Below are 23,723 nucleotides of genomic sequence, written 5' to 3' on the forward strand. Positions count from 1 at the left end.
GGAACGAGTTTGGAAAGATTTGGAGAATTGGGGTGGAGAAAGCCTAGAAGCCTGTGAGCTGATCTCTATAGGTAATTCTGGTATGAGTTCAGAAGACCAGAATGCTGATATAAATGTGGACAGTAAAGACTTCTAATGAGGTTTCAGATGGGAATGAGAACCCTACTGGGAATCTGACTAGAGGCCATACATGTTACATATGAGCAAGGAACTTGTCTACATTTTGTCGATGTTCTACAAATTTGAGGCTGAATTTAAAGATGGTGCACTAATAAATCTGGCGGAGGAAATTTCAAGTCCAGGCTGTGGTGTGGGTATTGCTGTCTGCTGGTAGCCAGATTTACAGTGAGAACTGGGAGTGAAAAGTAGAACAGAAAGATTGGAAGACTTGAAGTTTGGCCAGAAAAGAAGTGTGTATAAAGCTGAGACCAGAAATGTGTGGTTGCTAAAGAGATTAGTACCATTAAAAAGAAACCTAGTATTTTGTACTGGAAAACAGGAAAAAAAATGTCTCAAGAACGTCTCAGAAATTGGCCAGATACCACCCATCATAGGCTCAAGGGTGTAAAATTAAAGGTATTTTAAGGACTTTACTTTGAGATGAGAGTTCCAGGGTCCCCCGCTATTCATGGTCAAAAGTATTTCCCTATGTTTAGACACCCAGACACTTAGAGGCTGCTGTAGCTATGGTTGAAGAGGGACCACTGGCAGCAGACCTTGGCATTGTCCATATGATACTGGCTTTCCAGAGTGCAAGAGGTATGGTGATGGAGGCTTCCACTTAGATGTAAACGGAAAGACTTTGCAGCTTATGAACAATGCATTTCCATTGTTTATAAAGTACCCATCTAAGGTATTGTACCATCATAGCGCAAATGGACTAAGACACCATGGTAAATAGTCCTTAATTCTCTTAACATGTGGCTACCCTTCATGTATTTTCTCATTCTTTCTCTTCTCACAATTACTTTTCTTGTAGCATTCAACTGGTAATGCATTGCTATTATAAGGTGTTTTGCTTCTGTGAGGTAACTTCTTGTCCTTTAAAATTTCTCTTCCATCCCTCTCTTTCAACCTGGAGTCTGAGTGCAAGGTGAAGCACCAGTCATCATATGGTTTGTGTGCTGTCTCTGGCTGAACTTAGGTTGAGGATGCAGTTCTTTTCCCCAGGTCTATGGGCGTCTGCACCTTGCATTTGGCTGAGTTCACCATAGCACAACTCTGGCCTTAACAAATCCCATGTCTAACTCTATCTTATCCATTGGGCCTCCCTTTTGAGAGAGAAAATTTAATTGGCTCAGCCTAAGCAATGGATTGGGCATTCTTGGGCCTTAGTTCCACTCACGTTTCAGTAAGCTTTGGCCAAGGTATGGGATCATGTGTTACAGTCAAGGGCCCAAAGATCCACTTGTTGGCAGAAATTGTGGATAGTGTTAAAAAACTTTATAGGAGAGGCCATTAGTGAGATTAACACCCTTGAAAGAGTTACTTCATTGGGTTTTGAACTGATGTGAATGAAATTGTTTTAGGAAATCCCTTTCGTTATTTATCTGGGATGTTGAAAGATCCCTAAGGTGTAGCAAAGTATTAGCTAATGGCTCCCCAAAGACACATCATGACAAGGTAGATAGAATTCCCTGAGAGAAAAGAAGTGGATTTTCTCCTAATTCCTGGTCTCTTTATGACCCCAGAAAACATATCTGTCTGGTGGGAGATATGAATTCAGAGGCAGAGGAGGCAGAAACAGAACCTGGGCATATTATTTATCACTGCCTACTCGCAGCGACCATACCCACAGGTAGAGAAAGCATGAGATCATAGGTGTGGCTGGGTTTGGTAGCCCAGAGAAGAGTCTCCATTCCAATCTTCCTCAGGAAAGAACTTGGAACTTGAAATTGGAAGGTTTTGTTTGAGTCCACACCATAAAATTTCAGGTAAATTTTTATTTCACTCAGGTTATAATATTCAAGAGACTTCTCTACGTGGATAATGTTTGGTTACATTCACAATAAGGTGTGGATGACAGACTAACCACATTTTCTTGGAGTAACTCCTAACTCTAAGAGGGTTATTAAAGAACTTCTGAAGAGTAGAACTATGAAAATACCTTGAAGAGAAGATGTTAGTAAATCCAAAGGTCAGAAATTCTAACAAGGATATCTCTACATATTTAGCCATGGACTGATTATTCTTAAGTCTAGGCACATAAGTGTGGTGCCCCTTGGCCTTTCAACATTTAAAGTCTATGTAGAAGAAAACCAACACTTGATCTGTTTGTAAGGGTCATGTCTCTCTCATGGACTTTAGAACATAAGCTGTTTTCCAAGACTCTTTTTTTGAAATACTGATTTTCCTCTTGACTTCATATATCAATGTTATTTTTATTTTTTACATATTTTTATTAAATATATGTTTGTATACATAATAAATACATTCATCATGGGGAATTGGTACATATACATATTGTGTTTTTCTTTTTCTTTTCCTTTCTTTTTGATACCAGGGATTGAACTCAGGACTTCATACTTTCGAGGCAGGCGTCGGCACCACAGAGCTAAATCCCCGGTTATTGTGTCTTGATCCTTTTTACTCCTCTCACTCCTCTCCTCTTCTACCAATCCTATTTGAAAGAGATGATTTTGAACACTGTCAGTGTACAGCTGTGACCTTTCAGCTTGCTGACCCGGGAAGGTATGTGTTCACGTCATAAAGGGACAACCTCTTGATTCATTGCTATTTTTCTTAAAACAAAACAAATCCAAAAAACCCGAAAATCTGGGATGCTTCCTTCCCAAAGCAATAATAAGTAGCACCAGCAGCAGCAGCAACACTGCTCCACTGGGGTTGTTTCTTAGGGAAAGGATCCATTGCTAAATGTCCTCAAGTCTCACATGCCACATATATTTCTTTTCTAAAAGATTTCTGACTTAATATCTCTCTAAGGACCTTGTAAGCATGATCTCATCCCCTGAAATTGGCAGGGAAGAAGCATTCCAATGCTGTTTCAGCACAAGAACAGAAAGGTGGTTGTTAAGCAGAAGTTACCCACTCAATAATCAGACAGACCCAGTCCTTTCTTCTCAAAAAGATCCTGGCCAAATTCTGGAGATGATTTCTGCAGGCAGGGTTTACCCTAAACCCCACAGACATTTGATCCTGGATTCTGTGAGAGATTTCAAGGTCTAGTTGGTTCTGAGGGTCTCTGTGTACGAAAATGGTACTCAGGAGAAGCAGACTAATGTGGAAATTCCCTACTACAAACTCGCAGTAGATAAAAGGAAACCAAATTAGTTCAGTTGTTGGAATTGAAGAAGGAATGGAAAAACATATTCGGAAGTGGTGAGCAGGCCCCACAGCAAACTTGGGGTGTGGGTGGGTCTGTCTGTGCTGTTGTAGGGCCCATGCAGAAATGAGTTAAGGCCTTGGGCCAGTGCCATGCAGGAAACTAAACAAGAAAGCAAAAGTGGGACAATTTCAGGGTTGAACTTTTAGTGAAAGGAGGATTAGGCAAAACAACAACAAAAAAATCCAAACATTGAATTAGGAAGATGCCTAGATTTTTGGTGAACAATAAATCTTTTGTGAGAAAATGAAATCCCAGATTTATACTTTGAGGGGCTTTGAAGACCGAATTTGTACTGTCCATCAGCTGGGGACATCCTAAATTAAAAGTGATTCTGGTTATGTTACTGCTATGATACATGCAGATAAATTGAAAATCACTGTGGTCATAAGAGATTTACACTGGAAAATAAAAGTTCATTTGGAGATGAACTTTCAGTAAAAAAAAATACAAAATACCTGGTGGAAAAGTCCACCATGGACAAGTTTCCTGACAGAACAAACAGAAAGAGCAGCAACTCCAAACATGAAATCAAAAACCAATCTGAAAGAGACCATAACATATAAGAATGTTTAATTTGTTAAAAAGATGAGACAACAGCAACAACATCAACAATGACAACAAAAAAGCCACATTGAAAGACACATATTATGAAAAAGAATGAAAGTAACATCAACAATAAAATATATTTTTGTTCACCTCCAGACTTTAGAAACAAGTACACAAAACCCAAGGAAAGCTGATTGTCACAGAAAGAGAAAACCCCCACAAAACCCCACATATAACCCCTCCTTTTCAAAAGCAACAACTCAGTAAGACCTTCCCTAACCCTAACCCACACACACAAAAAAAGACCCCAACAACTCATAAGTACAAACAACTTCAAAGGCCAGACCTTAGAAAATAGGAGGCCCACATCTTGTCCTTATATATTTAAATTTACTGAAGTTCAATATGGTTTACACACCCTTGTAAAATATACCATCTGGCAGTAAGATTATCATGAAAGAAAAAAATGCAGACCCCATATCTGGTTTTCTGGGACACCAAAATAACCTTTCTATTATAATGTCATGATATTGGAAGCAACTGGGAAAACTAGATGAGTAGCATTTCTGAATGAGCAGCTCCATAAGATCAAAGTTAATTAGTGAGAATCAATGAAGTATAATTAGTGGAATAATGAGGTGTAAAATGGAATATTTAAAAATTTAAAAAATGTGTATGTGTACAATTATATAGGTTGGAGAACTTGGGCACTCAAAATAGCTGATGATCAGCCACCAACAATGTAATAAATCAGTATTAGCTTTGCTTCCTCCACCCCAGTATTGTTATGCAGATAGTAGGGTCTGTCCTTTTGTTATACCTGTGAGTAGCATTGACGTTGTTGTAACTATAGAAGAAAAGAACTTTGGATAGGAAAAAAGAAGTGCCATTTTTTGAGATTATATGATAAGCAACATGGAATATCTGTGAGAGCCTACAGGCAAAATTATAGAGGTAATAACAGAGGTTAGCAATGTCGCTAGAAACAAGATCAATATATAAAATCATCAGTAAGAAAATCTGGAAAATTTAGTTATATATCATAATAGCAAAAGCAACAAGGTATCTCCTGTTACCACTGATTTCCACAGTGGCTACACCAGTCTACACTCCTACCAACAGTGGAGCAGGGTTCCTTTTTCCCTACAGCCCCACCAGCATCTGTTATTGGTTGATTTCATGATAGTAGCCATTCTTTCTGGGGTGAGGTGAAATCTCAGTGTTGTTTTCATTTCATCTCTCAAATGACCAATGATGTTGAAGGTTTTTTCATATATTTATTTGGTATTTCTACTTCTTTGTCTGAGAAATGTCTGTTCATTTCAGATGTCCATTTTTGGATTGGGTCTTTAAATTTGGGAGGTCTGGTTTTTTTTTTTTTTTTGGTACTGGGGATTGAACTCAGGACCTTGTGCTTGCGAGGCAGGTGGCAGAACCACTGAGCTACACTCCTGGCCCAGGAGGTCTGATTTTTTAAAGTTCTTTTTTTTTTTTCTTCCTTAAATTGTTTTATTGGTACATTTCTCATTGGGAACTTGTACCATTACATGATGTATCTTGGTTCTTATTTTTTCTCCATTCCCTGCCCTCCCTTCATCCCCCTTCCCTATTTACAAAGACTTTGTTTCCATTTTTTGCATTTCTCATAATTTTTCCTTTTCCTTCTTTCCTTTTCCCTACCCCTCCCACTTCCCCTACCCCTTTGGACCTTTTCTTCCTATTTCGCATTATCAGTTATTCATTTTAATCATTGATACATTTTAGGTATGCAATATAATGACACTCATCATTGAAAATTTGCACCATTACATAATCTCTCTTGTTTCATATTTTTTCCCCTTCCCCTGCCCACCCTTCAACCCCTCCATCCCTCCCTATTTACAAAGACTTTGTTTACATTTTTCCATTTTCTCATATTAATTCCATTCCCTTCTTTACTTTCCCCTACCCTTCCCACTTCCCCTTCCCCTTTGCCCCTTTTCTTCTCATTTCATACTATTCATTATATCTTTAGTCCTTATTTACACTTCCAGTTTCTCACAACAGAGAAACTATTTGGTATTTATGCTTGTGTCCTATTTATTCACTTAGGAGTATCACCTCAATGTGCATCCATTTAGCTATAAATGTCTCTAATTTCTCATTCTTTATTGCTGAGTAGTACTCCATCTCATAAAAAAAACACATTTTCTTTATCCAGTCTCCAGTTGATGGGCATTTGGGCTGCTTCCAAGTTTTAGCTATTACAAATTGTGCTGCTAGGAACATGGGTGCACATGTATCACTGTTGTATGATCCTTTTAATTCTTTGGGGAAGATACCCAGCAGGGGAATAGCTGAGTCAACTGGGACTTCCAGTCCTAGTTCTTTGAGGTATCTCCATACTGATTTCCACAGTGGTTGCACCAGTCTACACTCCCACCAGCAGGGGAGAAGTGTTCCTCTTTTTCCACAGCCTGCCAGCATTTGTTATTGGTTGATTTCTTGATAGCAGCCATTCTTTCTGGAGTGAGGTGGAATCTCAGTGTTGTTTTCATTTGCATCTCTCAAATGACCAGTGATGTTGAACATTTTTTCATATGTTTATTTGGTATTTCTACTTCTTTGTTTGAGAAATGTCTGTTCATTTCAGATGCCCATTTTCAGATTGGGTCTTTAAATTTGGGAAGTGTGATCTCTTTAAGTTCTTTATAGATTTGAGATAGTAGGCCTTTGTCTGAGGAAGAGCAGGTGAAGATTTTTTCCCACATTGTGGGTTGTCTCTTCACACTGCTGGTGTTTTCTCTTGCTGTGCAGAAGCTTTTTAATAGGAAAAGATCCCACTTGTTGATTGTGCTAGTTCACAGGCAACTGAGGTTTTGTTCATAAAATCTTTTCCTACACTGATGTCTTCAAGGTTTCTACCTAACCTCTGTTCCAACTGGTTCAGAGTTTCTATTTTAATATTTAGATCTTTAATCCATTTTGATTTTAGTTTAGTTCATGGTGAGAGATATAGGTCTAGTTTTAATCTTTGACAAGTTGAAACCCAATTTTTCCAGCACCATTTATTAAAGAGGCTATCTTTCCTTCAGTGAGGGTGTTTGACTCCTTTATCGAAGATGAGATGGCTGAGTGTGTCTGGAGTAGTTTCTGCATCTTCTAATCTGTTCCATTGGTCCTCAGGTCTGTTTCTTTGCCATTACCATGCTATATTTATCACAGTAGCTTTGTAGTATAGTTTCAAGTTGGGAATTAGGATACCCCCTGCCATGTCTCTGTTACCTAGAATTGCTTTTGCTATCCTGGGTTTCTTCTTGTTCCAAATGAATTTTTGGATTGTTTTCTCAAGGTCCATGAAGTATGCTGGTGGGATTTCAATTGGGATTGCATTGAATCTATGTAGCAGTTTTGGAAGTATGGCCATTTTCACTATATTGATCCTTCCTACCCAGGAGCAGGGCATGTCTTTCCATTTTCTGATATCATCTTCAATCTCTCTTTGCAGAGTGGTATAGTTTTCAGAGAAGAGGTCTTTGATTTATTTTATTAGGTTGATTCTTAGATATTTCAGTTTTTTGGATGCTATTGTGAAAGGAATTATTTGCCCTATTTCTCTCTCAGTGAGTCTGTTGTTAGTGTAGAGGAAAGCTATTGATTTTTGTGTGTTGACCTTGTATCCAGCTACTTTACTGAATTTGGTTATCAAGTCTAGAAGACTTTTGGTGGCATTCTCGAGTATCATATCATCTGCAAATAATGACAATTTTACTTCTTTATTTCCTATCTTTATTCTTTTTATTTCCTTCTCTTGTCTAATTGCCATGGCTAAAGTTTCTAAAACTATATTGGTGCTGGTGATTTAGCTCAGTGGTTTTGCCACCTGCTTTGCAAGCGAAAGGTCCCAAGTTTGATCCCTGGTACCAAAAAAACTCACCACAACAATAAAACTATATTGAACAAGAGTGATGATAGTGGGCATTCTTGTCTAGTTCCTGGATTTCAGTTTTTCACCATTTAGGATGATACTGGCTGTTGGTTTTTCATAGATGGCTTTTATCAGATTGAGGTAGGGACCACCTTTTCCAATTTTTTGTGGGTTTTTTTAAAATTATAAATGTGTGTTGGATTTTGTCAAATGCTTTTTCTGTATCTATGGGGATAATCATATGGTTTTTGTCCTTGGCTCTATTGATATAGTGTATTACATTGATTGATTTGAGTATGTCGATCCATCCCTGCATCCCTGGGATGAATCTCACTTGGTCAGGGTGTATGATCTTCTTGATGATCTTCTGCATTCTATTTGCCAGTATCTTATTAAGGATTTTTGCATCTGTGTTCATTAGTGAGATTGGCCTATAGTTCTCCTTTTCGGTTGGGTCTTTCTCTGCTTTGGGGATTGAGGTGATGCTTGTTTTGAGAAATGAATTTAGGAGCACTGATTCCTTTTCAATTTCATTGAAGAGTTTAAACAGTAGTGGCAGTAGTTCCTCTCTAAATGTCTTGTAGAATTCAGCAGTGAAGCCATCAGGACCTGGGCTTTTCTTAGTTGGTAAGTTTTTAATTATGTTTTCAATTTCATTGGTTGATATTGGGTTGTTTAGAATTTTTAGGTCTTCTTCGTTCAACTTTGCTAATTCATATGTATCTAGGAATCTGTCCATTTTTTCTGTGTTTTCCATCTTATTGGCATATAGGTTCTCGAAGTAGGTATTGATGATCCTCTGGATTTCTGCTGGGTCTGTTGTCATTTCACCCTTTTCATTCCTAATTGCATGGATTTGGGCCTTTTCTTTCCTTTTTCTGATAGGGTTGGCTAAGTGTTTGTCAATTTTGTTGATTCTTTTGAAGAACCAACTCTTGGCTTCATTAATTTTTTGTATCATTCTCTTAGTCTCCATTGAATTGATTTCTGCTCTGATCTTTATAATATCCTCTCTTGTATGAGCTTTCGTTTTGTCCTGCTGTTCTTTTTCTAGAAGCTGGAGGTTCAGCATCAGGTTTTTTGTTTTTTTTTCTTAAATTCTTTTATTGGTACATTGTAGGTATACAACACATTTACATTTCTCATTGGGAACTTGTACCTTTACATGATGCATCTTGGTTCTTATTTTTTCCCCATTCCTAGCCCTCCCTTCATGCCCTCCACCCTTCCCTATTTACAAAGACGTTATTTCCAATTTTTCCATTTCTCAGCATTTTTCCTTTTCCTTCTTTCCTTTCCCCTGCCCCTCCCACTACCCCTACCCCTTTGGACCTTTTCTTCCTATTTTGCATTATTGATTATTCATTCTAATCATTGGTACATTTTAGGTATACAATATAATGACATTCATCATTGGAAATTTGCACCTTTACATAGTCTCTCTTGGTTCTTATTTTTCACCCTTGCTCAGCCCTCCCTTCAACTCCTCCGTTCCTCCCTATTTACAAAAATTTTGTTCCTATTTTTCCATTTTCTCATATTAATTCCATTCCCTTCTTTCCTTTCCCCTACCCTTCCCACTTCCTTCCCCTTTGCCCCTTTTCTTCCCATTTCACATTACCTAGTATATGTTTTAATCCTTATTTATACTTTCAGTTTCTCACACCAGAGAAACTGTTTGGTATTTACACATATGTGTCCTATTTATTTCACTTAAGAGTATCGCCTCCATGTGCATCCATTTAGCTATAAATGTCTCCAATTTCTCATTTTTTATGGCTGAGTAGTACTCCATTTTATAAAAAACCACATTTTCTTTATCCAGTCTCCAGCTGATGGGCATTTGGGCTGTTTCCAAGTTTTAGCTATCACAAACTGCAGCATCAGGTTGTTTAATTGGACTCACTCTGTTTTTCTAATATGTGTATTCACTGCTGTGAATTTCCCTCGTAAGACTGCTTTCAATGTGTCCCATAGATTCCAGTATGTTGTTTTGGCATTGTCATTTAATTGTAGGAACTGTCTGATTTCCTCTTTAATTTCCTCTGTGACCCATTGGTTATTCAGAAGTGTGTTGTTCAATTTCCACATGTTTATGAAATTTTTCCAGTTTCTTTTACTGTGGATCTCCAACTTCATCACACTATGGTCTGATAATATACAGGGGATAACTTCAATTCCTTTGCACTTACTTAAACATGTTCTATGTGTGAGTATGTGGTCTATTTTGGAGAATGACCCTGTGTGCAGCTGAGAAGAATGTGTATTCTGATTTTGTGGGGTGGAAGACTCTGTAAACATCTGTTAAGTTCATTTGTTCAAGAGTTCGATTGAGTTCTCGTATTTCATTACTTATTTTTTGTCTAGTTGATCTATTTGTGACAGTGGGGTACTGAGGTCCCCCACTACAATTATATTAGTGCATATATGACTTTTCATGTCCATTAGTATTTGTTTTATACAATTGGGTGCACTAGTGTTTGGTGCATATATATTTATGATTGCCATCGCTTCCTGTTGGATTGTTGCCTTTACAAGGATGTAGTTTCCTTCTTTGTCTCTGTTAATCAGTGTTGGTTTGAAATCTACTTGATCTGCCAAGAGGATAGCTACTCCTACATTTTTTTGGGTTCCTGTCACATGGAGTATTGTTTTCCACCCTTTAACTTTCAGTCTATGAGTTTCATCTTGAAATAAGTATGTTTTTTGTATGCAGCATATTGTTGTATTTTGCTTCTTGACCCATTTTGCCAGTCTGTCTCTTTTGATTGGTGAATTGAGACCATTAACATTGATGGTTATAACTGATACGTATTGACTTATCATTGTTATGACTTTTTCTTTTTGTTGGGTTCTCCCCCTTTACATTTAATTTCTTGTCATGCCTGATGGATTCATTCTGCTGTGCTTCCTGGGGTTGTGATCCTCATTGTCTTTTCCTAGGATATTGTCTAAAATTCTTTGGAGTGCTGGTTTGGTATTCATGAAGTTCCTAAGTTGCTCTTTGTCATGAAAATATCTTATTTCTCCATCAATTTTGAAAAATAGTTTTGCAGGGTACATCAATCTGGGTTGGATGCTGTTTTCCTTTAGGGCTTGGAATATGTCACTCCAAGCTCTTCTTGCCTTGAGGGTTTGTGTTGAGAAGTCTGCTGTGATTCTGATGGGCTTTCCTTTGTATGTGATTTGTTTCTTTTCTCTAACTGCTTGTAGAACTTTATTCTTCTATTGGGTTTCTGGAATCTTAACAATTATATGGCTATGTGTAGATTTTTTTTTGATAAAGGCTCGTTGAAGTCCAATATGCCTCACTTATCTGTATGTCAAGTTATTTCCCCTGCTTGGGAAGTTCTCTGCCATTACTTCGTGAACAGTTTTTTTTTTAATTTCATCTGCACTCTCTCCTGTTTTTTCCATTGACTCCACTCAGTCTTATGCTATTCTTCTTTGCATCGTCTAACAGTTTCTGGATTGATTTCTCATGGTCCCTTACAATATTGAAGCAATTTTTCTTTTCCTGGTCACTAATTGGAATCTTATCTTCTATATCTGAAATTCTGTCCTCACATTGGCTCATTCTGCTGCTTAGACTTGCAATGGAGTGTTTGATCTCCTGGAAATCGGTTTGCATCTGTTTTGTGGTTTCCATTATGTTCCTCAACTCCTCTCTAGCTTTATTAATCATGTCTTGCACTATGACCACAATCTCTGATGTTATCTGAGAGATTATTTCTGATTTCATTTTTTCCAGATCCTCTTTTGTTGCCAGTTCAGGGAGTCCAGGTGGTTGAGTATTAGAATGTCCCATCTAATTTCCTTTTGGGGTTGCTGTAGGTGATCTGGAAGTTTGGTTTTGAGACTTGTTTATGTGTCTTCCATTTTGACGGGGGTGGGCGGGGTGGGTGGTGCTGTTGGCACCCACATGGCTCACCTCCTCTGAGCTGGGAACGGTGGAACAATGGCCCAGAAGTCCCTTCCTCTGGGCTGGGAGCAGTAGAATAGTGGGCCAGAAGCCCTTTTCTCTGGGCTGGGAGCAGTGGAACAGTAGCCCAGTGGCCCCTTCCTCTGGGCTGGGAGCAGTGGAATGTGAGCCTGGAAGCACCTTCCTCTGGGCTGGGATCAGTGGAACAACAGCCCAGAAGCCTAAAGTTCTTTATATATTTTAGATAGTAGACCTTTGTCTGAGGAACAGCGGGTAAAAATTTTTTCCCACATTGTGGGTTGTCTCTTCAGGGTGTTGATGGTTTCTCTTGCTGTACAGAAGCTTTTTAATAAGAAGAGATCCCACTTGGTGAGTCTTTGTGCTAGTTCATGTGCAACTGAGGTTTTGGTTCATGAAATCTTTTCCTAAGCCAGTGTCTTCAAGAATTCTATCTAGCCTCTGTTCCAGCTGGTTTAATGTTTCTGTTTTAATATTTAGGTATTTAATCCATTTTGATTTTAGTTTAGTGCAAGGTGAGAGATATATGTCTAGTTTTAATCTTTGGCACATTTAGACACAATTTTTCCAGTACTATTTATTAAAGAGGCTATCTTTCCTCCAATAAGGGTGTTTGGCTCCTTTGTTGAAGATGAGATGGCTGAGTGTGTCTGGAGTTGTTTTTGCCTCTTCTAATTGGTTCTACTGATGCTCAGGTCTGTTTCTTTACCAGTACCATGCTATTTTTATCACAGTAGCTTTGCAGAGCTAGGATCAGAGGTCCCATTTGACCCAGGTATTTACCTACTTGGGTATCTTCCCAAAAGAATCAAAAGAATCATACCACAGTGATATACATGCACCCATGTTCATAGCACCACAGTTTGTAATAGCTAAAACTTGGAAACAGCCCAATTGCTCATCACCTGGAGGCTGGATAAAGAAAATGTGTTTTTTAAAAAAATAAAATGGAGTATTAATCAGCCATAAAAAATGAGAAACTAGAGACATTTATAGCTAAATGGATGCACATTGAGGTGATACTTTTAAGTGAAATGAATAGGACACACATGTGTAAATACCAAATAGTTTCTCTGTTGTGAGAAACTGAAAGTGTAAATAAAGACTAAAAGGTATAACAGATGCTGTAAATTAGGAAGAAAAGGTCCAAAGGGGAAGGGGAAGTGGGAGGGATTGGGGAAAGGAGAGAAGGGAGTGAAATTAATATGAGAAAATGAAAAAGTGGAAACAAAGTCTTTGTAAATAGGGAGGGGTGGAGGCATTGAAGGGAGGGCAGGGGAATGGGGAAAAAATAAGGACCAAGAGAGATTATGTAAAGGTACAAATTTCCATTGATGAATGTATTATATTGTATTCCTAAAATGTACCAATAAAATTGATTAAAAAATAACAATAGGAACAAAACCCTATGAGCTCTAGAAATAAATATGTGACTTTTTTTTGTGGTACTGGGGATTGAACTCAGAGCCTTCATACTGAACTACATCTGCATCTCTTTTCATTTTTTTGAATTTTGAGATGGAGTCTTCTAAATTGTTAAGTTGCCTAGGCTGGTCTCAAACTTCAGATCATCCTTCCTTAGACTTCTGAGTCTCTGGAATTATAGGTGTGTGCCACTGCACCCAATACAGACTTTCATGTTAAATAATAAAAACAATTTATTAAAAGACAAAAAAGAAGATCTCAGTAATTGGATATAAATAATTGGAGGTAAAATAGCATATACATGGATGGAAAGACTTTATATAAAACATGTCAGTTTTGTTCAAATTAAATTCAAATAAACTCAATTCCAATAAAAATTCCCAAGACAATTTTTGACAGAACTTGACAAAATAGATGTAAATATTTACATAAAAGAGCAAATAGTAAAACTATCAAATATATGTAAATAAAAGGTTGAGGATGTAGCTCAGTTGTAAGACATTTGCTAGCATGCTCAAGACCCTGGGTTCAATCCTCTGCACTGCAACAAACAAACAAAATTCTTAAATAATTATGATGATGATGATGATGATGATGATGATGATGATAAAAATCTGCCTAAACAGATTTCAAAAATGTGTACAAAGCTATAGTAATTTAAACAGTGTGTTATTGGCATAAAAATAGAGAAATCTAGCAGTGGAACAGAGCGAAGGGTATGAGACCAACTTATGATTATTAGGAACCAGGTTTATGACAAAGGTAGAATTTTAGAAAGATAAAGAAAGAATAGTCCATTTAAGGAGTTGGTCTTGGATAGTAAAGTATGGAAAAAAATAAATAAGATCCCTATTTCCCACACACAATACACACATGCAGATACACACACACATAAACACATTTGCCCACCGAGATGTATCATAATCTAAATGTAGAATTTAAAAATTTTAAATTTTAGAAAGAAAATATATAAAAATATTTTTATAACTTCAGAGTATGGACAATGTTTTTAAATATAAAAATAGGCAAAAATTAAAAAGGAGTTGGATAAATTTGACTATAAGAAAATAAAGTATTTATAGACTATATAGCTAATAAAAGTCATTGTGTATAATATATAAAAACTCTTGAAAATTAATAATAAAGGGTACAAGCAATCCAGTTGGCAATTCATAGAAAAGAAGATTGAGTGGCAGATGGTCATATGAGAAAAAGCTTACTTCATTAGTAGTGAGGAAAGTTAAAAAAAGAAAAAGTAAAAGAAGCTGCAATAAGTCCCTGACTTAAAGACATTTGAGTTGCGAACTTTCACAGAGATGAACAGAACTCGCACCACGAACATTCGTAGGTGTAAAGAAATCGTGAAAGTAGCTCACCTGTCTGCTGGGCATTGTCACAGTTGTGCTGTGTGTGCTTACTGTGTAGTGCGATAGGTACTAACTGCAGAAGGGACTGTAGGTGGGAAATGGCGGAGCTGAAGGATCATCAGCAATTGGACATGGAGGCCAAGATGGAATTTTGCTCACACCTGATGTTAATGATAGATTTTTTGATGGGTTTAATTCTTTCTATCCTCTTGAAAGAACCATCCAGTGATGTCTGAGTAGTAGCTCTTTTTTTTCTCATCATAAATGACTCTACCCTACTTTACCTCTTCCAATTAGTAACTTTCTTCTTGTCAGTTCACTCCATGCAGTTCCCTACATGCCAATTGTTGTACATCCTGTACCACCATTTTAACTGCAAAAGTAAAAATAGTTTATCTATTGTATTTTTTTGTGTTTTTTAATATCTCAACTTAAATAATTGAAAATTCAATGGTTTATTTTCTTCTAAATTTTTACTTTGTAGAGTAGTGAATACAGCATGGTTATAAATGGGTATTCTGAATATAATATAGCTACACACTTGAAATATTCACAGAGACTATTCCACTATTCTCCTGTAGGATTGCTATTTTCTATTTAGTGCTATTCATTATAAGGTTGGAAAAATACTTTAACCCATAGATAACTGATTTTTAAAAGAGAAAATATATCTGTCATTAATACAGGCCTTTAACAGTGGTTGCTTATTGTTAAGAAAGATTTTCTTAATATTCTGACCCATAATTTTGGTTGGCATGGTCTCTGTTCCACGTTGCCCTATGGCAATGTTAATCTTAGATTCCTATGGATTTTCTTAGTTCAGCTGCAGTTTTTTCCAGGTGTTGAATGTTCCATTGCCATTGTCTTCTATTTGACTGCAGCTTGTTTACCTGACAATGCAAATGCTTCAGAATTGCATCATATCTGTTATGTTGTACCTCTTTTTCTTTTCTTAATTTTTCATATCTTTTTTCCTTCTTTAAGAAAACAAGTTGTTTCACTGATAGATTCTTTTACAGTTACAATTTTATTCTTTAGCTTTGAAATATCTTCCTGTATTTGTGTTATTCTATTTCTTCCTGGATTTTGGAGGCCTTGGCTAAGTTCCTCTTTCATTGTCTTTAGCGTTTTAATGAGATCTCTTTTTTCATAAAGTTCAGTCATAAATGACCATTTTCTTTCTATTTTCCCCAGACTATCTGTATGAGGCTTTATTTTTTACATAATATGCATTATATCTTTTCATCTGTTCACCAAAATCTTCTTGAGCTGTTGTTATATCAAATTTAAGCTTTATATTTTCTGTATATAAGGTCTTTTTTTGTGTGTGTGTGCCGGGGATCGAACTCAGGACCTTGCGCTTGCGAGGCAGGCGCTGGAACCACTGAGCTAAGTCCCCGGGCCTGTATATAAGGTCTTGATTTGAATTTCCAGGCTTCCACATTGAAGTTTGGAATTCTTAATGGCAGCATCTTTCTGATAAATTTGCCTCTCTGTTTCTTTAGTTTTGGCACAGACTGCTGCTATTTTCTTTTCAAGTTCATAAAATTCATTCTGTAAATGGAACACAGCCTTTTTGTTTTTTTCTATTTCTGATGTTTGTGATTGTTGTTGCTTTGCAACTTGCTCTAGAGCATCAGTTAATGATGTGTCTTCATTAAGAACTTCATCATCGTCACTCTTCTTTGTTGCCTGACATTTTCTGTCTATAATCTCCTCTTTTTCCTTTTTTGGTTCACCTTCTTTATTCCTGGGTCTGGCCAGAGAGCCCTCTGCAGCTCCTGCTGCTGTTCCTCTTCCTCCGTGGAGCGATGGCCACTGGCCTGGCATGACCCCTTTTTTGTGTGTTTTTATGCTGTAAATTGTATGTTTGTTTCAAAGGTGTGTAAGACTCACTTAGTCTGACTTAAGAATGAATCCGACTTACAAACATTTTCCTGGAATGAAACTCGATTGTAAATTGGGGGTTTACTGTATTTCCTACTATAACATTGATATAAACTCAAAGTTGACAATGCTAAATGATAATTAGGATGTGGAGAAATAGAAGCTTTTCAATACTGCTGGTGGTTGTGTAAAGTCATATGTCAATTTTTGGGAAAATTTAACAGTTCCCACTACAGCTGAAGAAGTGCAAGCTTTGACTCAAGAAATTTTTTCAGGTATGTATCCAAGAGAATCTTTTTTCTTTATGTGTGAGAAAATCTGCTGCAGAACATTTTGAATTAGTGAAAACATTAAATCAGTTTAATTAGCTATAAATGGAACCGATAAAATATCAAGTAACATGCATATAATAAAATGAATGAACTAGATCTCCTGTGTCACAACAGATAACTATCAAAGTGTTAGGAAGGAAAAAATAAACTGTAAAATGATATGATAATAGGTCATTATTTTTCTTTCAAATTGTTTTTGACCTATTTATTGGTTGTGAAATCAATTCAATAGGCTACTGCCAGCACTACAAATAAAATTAGAAAGAAAATGTCAGAATGAACTACAAGTAGTTAAAATATTATTTCACAAAAGTTTTCTTTCAGATTACATACCTCATGCACACAGGCATATACAGACAATTATTTCTCAGTCTCTTTTGGGTATTGGTTCCAAGACTTTCTGAAGATACCAAAATCTGCAGATGTTCAAGTCGCCCCCTTACATTCTCCCATCTACTTTAAATCGTCTCTAGAGTATTCATAAAAATACAATATAAAAGCAATGTAAATAGTTATTATATTGTATTGTTCAGGAATAATGACAAGAAAAACATTGGTGTGTATTCAATACAGACACAATTTTAACAACTGTTTTCAGTCTGTAGTTGGCTGAATCTGCTGATGTGGAGCCCTTGGATAGAGGACTGAGTGGATACTTACACGTTTGTGGGTGTTTTTGAGGCCAAAATGTGAAATATATTTCCTAGATTTAATGTAATAGAAAAGCTCAAAAGCCAATGTTTTACATGGATTAACAATGGAAAATAATACTTTATGTTTATAGTTCCAAAAGAATGTATGAGGGAGATAGATACCAGCATTAAAATAGTGGTTTACTCAGGAATTGGAGGTAGGGGAATAGTGTGGAGAGAGAAAGAGATGTGGTCATGTGTGAAGATTTTGTTCCATCTATTTTGATAAATAACAGAATACATCTGACACAAAACTTCAAATGATATTAACATCAAAGTGTAATGTGTTCATGAGTATCTATTATTATATTATCTGTACTTTTTCAAATAGTTAAAGAATTCCACACTAAAATTTAAAAAAATTAAACAAGATTTAATGAATGATGAAATTATGAGGATGTGGGTTTGGGAGGACAGGGACTCAGATGGCTCCCAGAGTCCTGCATCAGAAGACAAGTTGTGTTCTCTTTTCCGTGGCCAAATGCCCTGCAGGCTCTGGGTCAGTGGGCAGTAGCTGAGGAGGTGACTGACACCTATGATATGGTCCTTCTGCTGTTGCTTCACTCCTGCTTGGTATTGCCTCAGATTTTACTCTTCTCCAATTAGATCACAAACTATCTGAAGGAAACTATGAATCTTAAAGTTTTATCATCCTCTTTGGCTGAAGAATTATGATCTTGATTTTTTCCCCTTTTCCTAGTGTGGTTATCGAAGAGCTAATTCTCACCAGTCACGTGGAGTGGGGAATCCACTGGGATTTGGGGAGGAAGTGTCCTCACATTTTCCATTCCTTTTTTTCCCAGAGACATGGTGTTGGCAGAGTGACAGGTGCTTTTCTCAGCAGCCAGATGAGAAACGAGCTTAAGGCAGAGGTGAAAACAACGCTTGTGTGGCCAGTGCTGTTTCTCGGCATTAAAAAAAGCCAGCCCAATTTGTGGTCATTTTTTTCTGAAAGGCAAAGGACAATGTAAAACTTGAAGAGGATCTAATCCCAAGAGGAGTGAAAATTGCTCTGCGAGGGGAGGAACTTTGGCCAGGATGGCAGCTGCCATGTGTTTCTCTTTCTCTCTGGGTCAAGAATACTTGCTTTTCTGCATCCCGAGTTTGGGCCTTGGCCTTCGGCAGTGAACGCATAATACTCCACTTTATCCTCACCAAAGAGTGACTCACTGGCCACTGCACCCCAGGGATATCCACAGAGTGCTTTTGTTTCGGGTCAGGTGGTGGCCACACCTTTGGCAGGTGCTGCTCTACCAGACTACAGTCACTGATTTTTTGCTGTCCTTTCTTGCCCATTTTGCCTGTGAGGCTGTAATGACAATAATTCCTCAAATATGCAGGACATTTCAGACTTCCAAAGGACTTTTGCAAAGACTGCCACAAATGTAATCCTTCACTCTCCATTAAGTTTGTGTTTAAGGAATTTGTTGTAACTTTTAAAGAAATTATAAAATCAAAACAATACATATACACTGTTAAAAAAAAAGAGGAAATGTTACAAAATGGGTGACAATGAAAAGCTTCTACCTCTCATGTCATTCCCACCCACTCCAAATTCAGATTCTGTATTAGTCTCTTTCCCGGTCACTGAGACTGAATATCTAACAACCAGAATTTAAAAGAGAAGAGGTTTCTTTTGGTTTCTCATGGTTTCAGAGGGTTCAGTCCATGGTCAACTGGCTCTGAGGCAAAAACAGCATGGCAGAGGAAAGGGGTGGTGGAGGAAAACTTCTCACTAGTGGCACCCAGGAAGCAGAGAGAGAAAGGAGGAGTCAGGAATAAGAAAACATCTTGTAGGTTATGCCCCCAGTGACCTGCCTCTCCTGATTAGGTCCCATCTCCTAACAGAAAGTTCAGGTATCAGTAGATTAGCTGAATCAGCAGATTAGTTCACTGTTGAGTATGCACCCTCATGATCCAATCACCTTCCAAAATCCTTAGTTTTAAGTACATGAGACTTTTGGGGGACATTTTAGAGCTAAACTGTAACACTTTCCTAGAGAAATCCATTTAAAATTGTTTATTTTTCATTTTATTTTGTGTTATCATGGCTTAATAAATGGAAAAATTCCACAAGGTTTGCTATTAAACCAACAGTTTTCAGGCTTCTTTTTGGGATAATGAAAAATGATCTAAACAACCTGGGTTATAGAGATGGTACAATTCACTTGAAACAGGTGGAGTTTACAGTGCATAAATTATTCCTTAATAAAGCTGTTATATAGCGTGGTGTTGACAAAAAACAGACATATGGTCAATCAATGGAACAGAAAAGAGGATGCAGAAACAACTTCAGACACACTCAGCTATCTGATTTTTGACAAAAGGGCCAAAAATATACACTGGAGGAAAGATAGCTTCTTCAATAAATGGTGCTAAGAAAACTGGCTATCTACATGCAGAAGGTTGAATCTAGACACATAGCTCTCACCATACACTAACCTAAAATCAAAATGGATAAAAAAATCTAAATATTAAAACAAACAATCTGTTAGAAGATAAAGGAGGTAAGATTCTTGAAGGCACAGGCAAGGACTTTCTGAACAGAACCTCAATGGCACAAGAGATAATATCAAGGATCAACAAATGGGATCATATAAAATTATAAAGCTTCTGCACAGTGAAGGGAACAACTAACAGAGTGAAGAGACAACCCAGAGAATAGGAAAGCATTTTTGTCAGCTATTCCTTGGACAGAGGACGAACATCTAGAAAATATAAAGAACTGAAAAAGTTAGACCACCCCAAAATGAAAGACCCAATCAAAAAATGAGCACCTGAAATGAATATGCACTTCTCATAAAAAGAAGTACAAATGGTCAATAAATACATAAAAAGCCCAACATTTCTGGCCACTAGAAAAATGCAAATTAAAATAACATTGAGATTCCATCTTACTCTAGAAAGAATTGCTGTCATCAAGAAATCAAATAATAACAAATGTTGACAAAGCTGAGGGGAAAAAGGGACACTTCTACATTATTGGTGGTAATGTAAACTAGTACAACCACTACGGAAATCCGCACCGAGATTTCTCAAGTTAAAACTAGAAATTCCATTTGACCCAGCTATCCCCCTTCTAGATATCATCCTAAAAGAGTTAAAGACACCACATTACAGTGATACATGCATACTCTCATGTTTATAGCAGCACAATTCATCAACAGATGAAAATGTGGTATTTACACATAATGGAGTACCACTAAGCTAAAAGGAAGGATAAACTTGAGTCATTTGCAGGAAAATGGATGCACCTTGAGACTATAATGTTAAGTGAAATAAATCAGACACACAAGCTTAAATATTGCATGGTTTCTCTTATATGAGAAACCTAAAATATAAATAAAGAACAAAATAAAAGATAACAAGAGTTAGTAAGAGAGAGATTTTTTTAAATGGAAAGGGGTCCAAGAGATGAAAGGAGGGGGAGGGAGGGGAAAGCATGAAAAAAGAATTAAGATGTGTTATGCGAATGTACCAATGCCCCATGAGGAATGTGGTCGTTATGTGCTATGGACATGAACTAATAAAAAATAAAAATTCAGGGAGAATTAAAGCTGTTATGAAGAGAGAGATAGTAAATACTTACAAGCAAACAAACAAATAGTCTCACAAAAATCCCAAGCTGTCTCCTGACCACTGCCTCTCACCTCCTACTACTTTCTCCCTCCCTTCCCTGAGGCAATCACATTCACTTGCTTTGGCATGAACCCACCCTACCAAACACATACTTCCCACCTCCTATCCTTCTAGTATAGTGTTATTAACATTGTTTTCGGCTCAGTAGTCTGTGTTTCCGTTACTATGATGCAAAATCATCACTAGCAGCTGTGGTGTGTGGCATGGGAGCAGGGCATTGAAAGATTTAAGTATTCTTAATTTGTCAACCTCTTATCTTTCCTGCTTTCTCATTCCCGTTTTCAGAGGTCCCTGGTAGCACCTGTTCTCAAGTCTTTTGAGATGTTCAAGATGTAAATCATGTTTTTTCGAGACTTCCTCTATTGTAGGCTTGGGATTCAGTTCTTTATGAGAGGGTTGCTTAGGTTATTACTTGTCCATCTGCTGTCTAGTTTTCGAAAATTTGCTATTTTCTTATTTGACACTTTCCTTTTCTTGAAACAGGTTTATTGAGTTATAATCCACATACCATACAATTCACCCACTGAAAGTGTACAATTCATGGGCTGTTAGTATACAAAGGTTGATTGGAAGATAAGATTAATGTTTAAAAATTTAAAAAATTGTTACAGTAAAAAACATTATCATTATCCCCTCTCAAAATGCCCCCTCCACATATATATTCCAATTATTCTTGACATTTTCTGAAGCAGTTCTGGAAGTCCTCTTTCATAACTGTCTTTATGAGGTGTGATCACAATACAGTGAATGGTGCTGCCCAGTGGCATCCAGTGGAAAGGCAGGCTTGTAAAAATACGTGGTGTCCTCATCCACCTTATTCACCAGATCTGGCACTGTGAGACTTTTGGATCTTCTCCGAAGTCAAAATGGCCATGGAAGGCAAACATTTTGAATCAATTCAGGACACTGAAGCAGCCACAACTGTGCAATTAAAGATACAAAAGAGGACTTCCAGAACTGTGTCAGCAAGTGGCAAGAATGATGGGATAAGTGTGTTCAAAGGAAGGGGGAGTGTTTTGAGAGGGATTAATGGCAATGCATCTTTTATTTAATAATTTAAACATTCATTTTTATATTTTATTATAACTCATATTCACAGAATTGTGCATCTACTACCACAATCAATTTCAGATTTTTCATTTCTTTTTCTTTGTGAATTTATGCCTTACTAAATTTCTTTATTTTACCTTTAGTAAGATTTCAGGAGGTTATGGAAACCAAAATGTGTGTATCTAATCTGTCACTTCTTATCTGAACTTCTATTTCTGTTTTCAATTCCTTTGATGATTACTCTTATGGTTAAATATCTCTTATCATTGTTTCTTGATTTATTAAATTTAGATATTATATGATGAAAGTTTAACTCAGTTATACTTCCCTACTATAGTTATAGCACCACTTCTGGCTCCTTCATTAACCATCTTTGTAACTTTAAATACTATGGTCACTTTTTAAGTTCTTGTTTTATTAATTATAGATAGTATCTCTTCATGATATTTTGTTTTATGAGATATGAGGATATGAGGATATTTACTTCTCTTTAATTTGTATTTCTTTTCTACTCTACCTCACAGATTGTCAAGTGTAATTTTTCTTTTGAATTATTAAGGTTAATACATACATAATTATAATCATAATTATGTTTCATGCTTTGCCTATATGTTGATACAGAAGTACAAAAAACAATGATCAAAAGTTTTTCTATTTTAAATAGGTAAATATTTTCATTGCATATCCAAGTAGAACATTCTGATCACAATTTACTTCTTGTCCAGTTTTAATTTTTCCTGGACTTTTTTTTCAAAAAGAATGTAAAACTTTATTGAGAACATTTATACTGCCATCAGATACAGCCAAAGAAAAATGGATAAACAAACAGGGAGAGTTCACCATCCCATGTGCTACTCAGAACAGTGTGGATGGCTGGAATTAAGAGTTGTCAACAAATGTTCTGTATAAATAATTCATTAAATAGCACAATGTTCCCTTTCTATACAGAGAAGAACTGCGGGTACACTTTAAAAAGCTTTGATATAGTGCAATAACTATGAAACATGACTACATCTTGAGGAACTACTTCTCTTTTTTTTCTTTTTTAAATAACAAAACATTTATTGGTACACTTTAGGGATACATAATAAGAACATTCATCATAGGGGAAAAATGGAAACAAAGCTTTTGTTGGGCGGGGAGGGGACTTGAGGAGCTATTTCTTAATCGAATACAAAGCAGCTTAGGAGCTTTATGTTCTATATTACATACATTTTTAGAATGGAAAATTTAGAAAGAACCTGCTAGCTTTCCCTAAAATTAAGTTTTACTTTGAAATTTTCCTAAGAAGGTGTCGGAACTGTGTAGTTATTGAACTCCAAGTCTTATGGATTCACACAAAGAAAACCTAAAAAAGGGGAAGAGATTACAGAAATCACCTATTATATAATGGCTGGATGATTCCTGCTGAGTATTTATGGTTTTTCCCTTTCTTGCAGCTAATACAGTCCTTTATTGCACCTACACTTTGCTACCAGGTAAAAATTATGTAGTCCGTATTGCTGATTTCAACCTGGGAAATACTACCCAATATTAGCAATCAAGAACAATAAAATGCAGTTTGCCTTTTTTTTTGGCACCGGGGATCGAAC

The 23,723-nt window shown here is 36.7% G+C and overlaps 1 protein-coding gene and 1 pseudogene across 1 annotated transcript in view; both read right to left on the reverse strand.

The window, feature by feature from the left end:
• Window positions 1-2,596: 2,596 nt before the first annotated feature.
• Antxr1 (ANTXR cell adhesion molecule 1) overlaps window positions 2,597-23,723 on the reverse strand; it is a 311,693-nt gene continuing 290,566 nt past the window's right edge. Inside the window, exon 18 of the mRNA XM_021262513.2 lies at window positions 2,597-2,620. Coding sequence (XP_021118172.1) covers window positions 2,612-2,620 — 9 coding nt within the window. The 3' untranslated portion in view covers window positions 2,597-2,611. The remainder of the gene's footprint in view (window positions 2,621-23,723) is intronic.
• On the reverse strand, window positions 15,326-16,642 carry LOC101696503 (coiled-coil domain-containing protein 122 pseudogene; annotated as a pseudogene).

This window comes from Heterocephalus glaber, unplaced genomic scaffold, assembly GCF_053883595.1.
Source record: "Heterocephalus glaber isolate CG9 unplaced genomic scaffold, H.glaber_assembly_v1.0 deba00001457, whole genome shotgun sequence".
Classification (NCBI taxonomy): Eukaryota; Metazoa; Chordata; class Mammalia; order Rodentia; family Bathyergidae; genus Heterocephalus; species Heterocephalus glaber.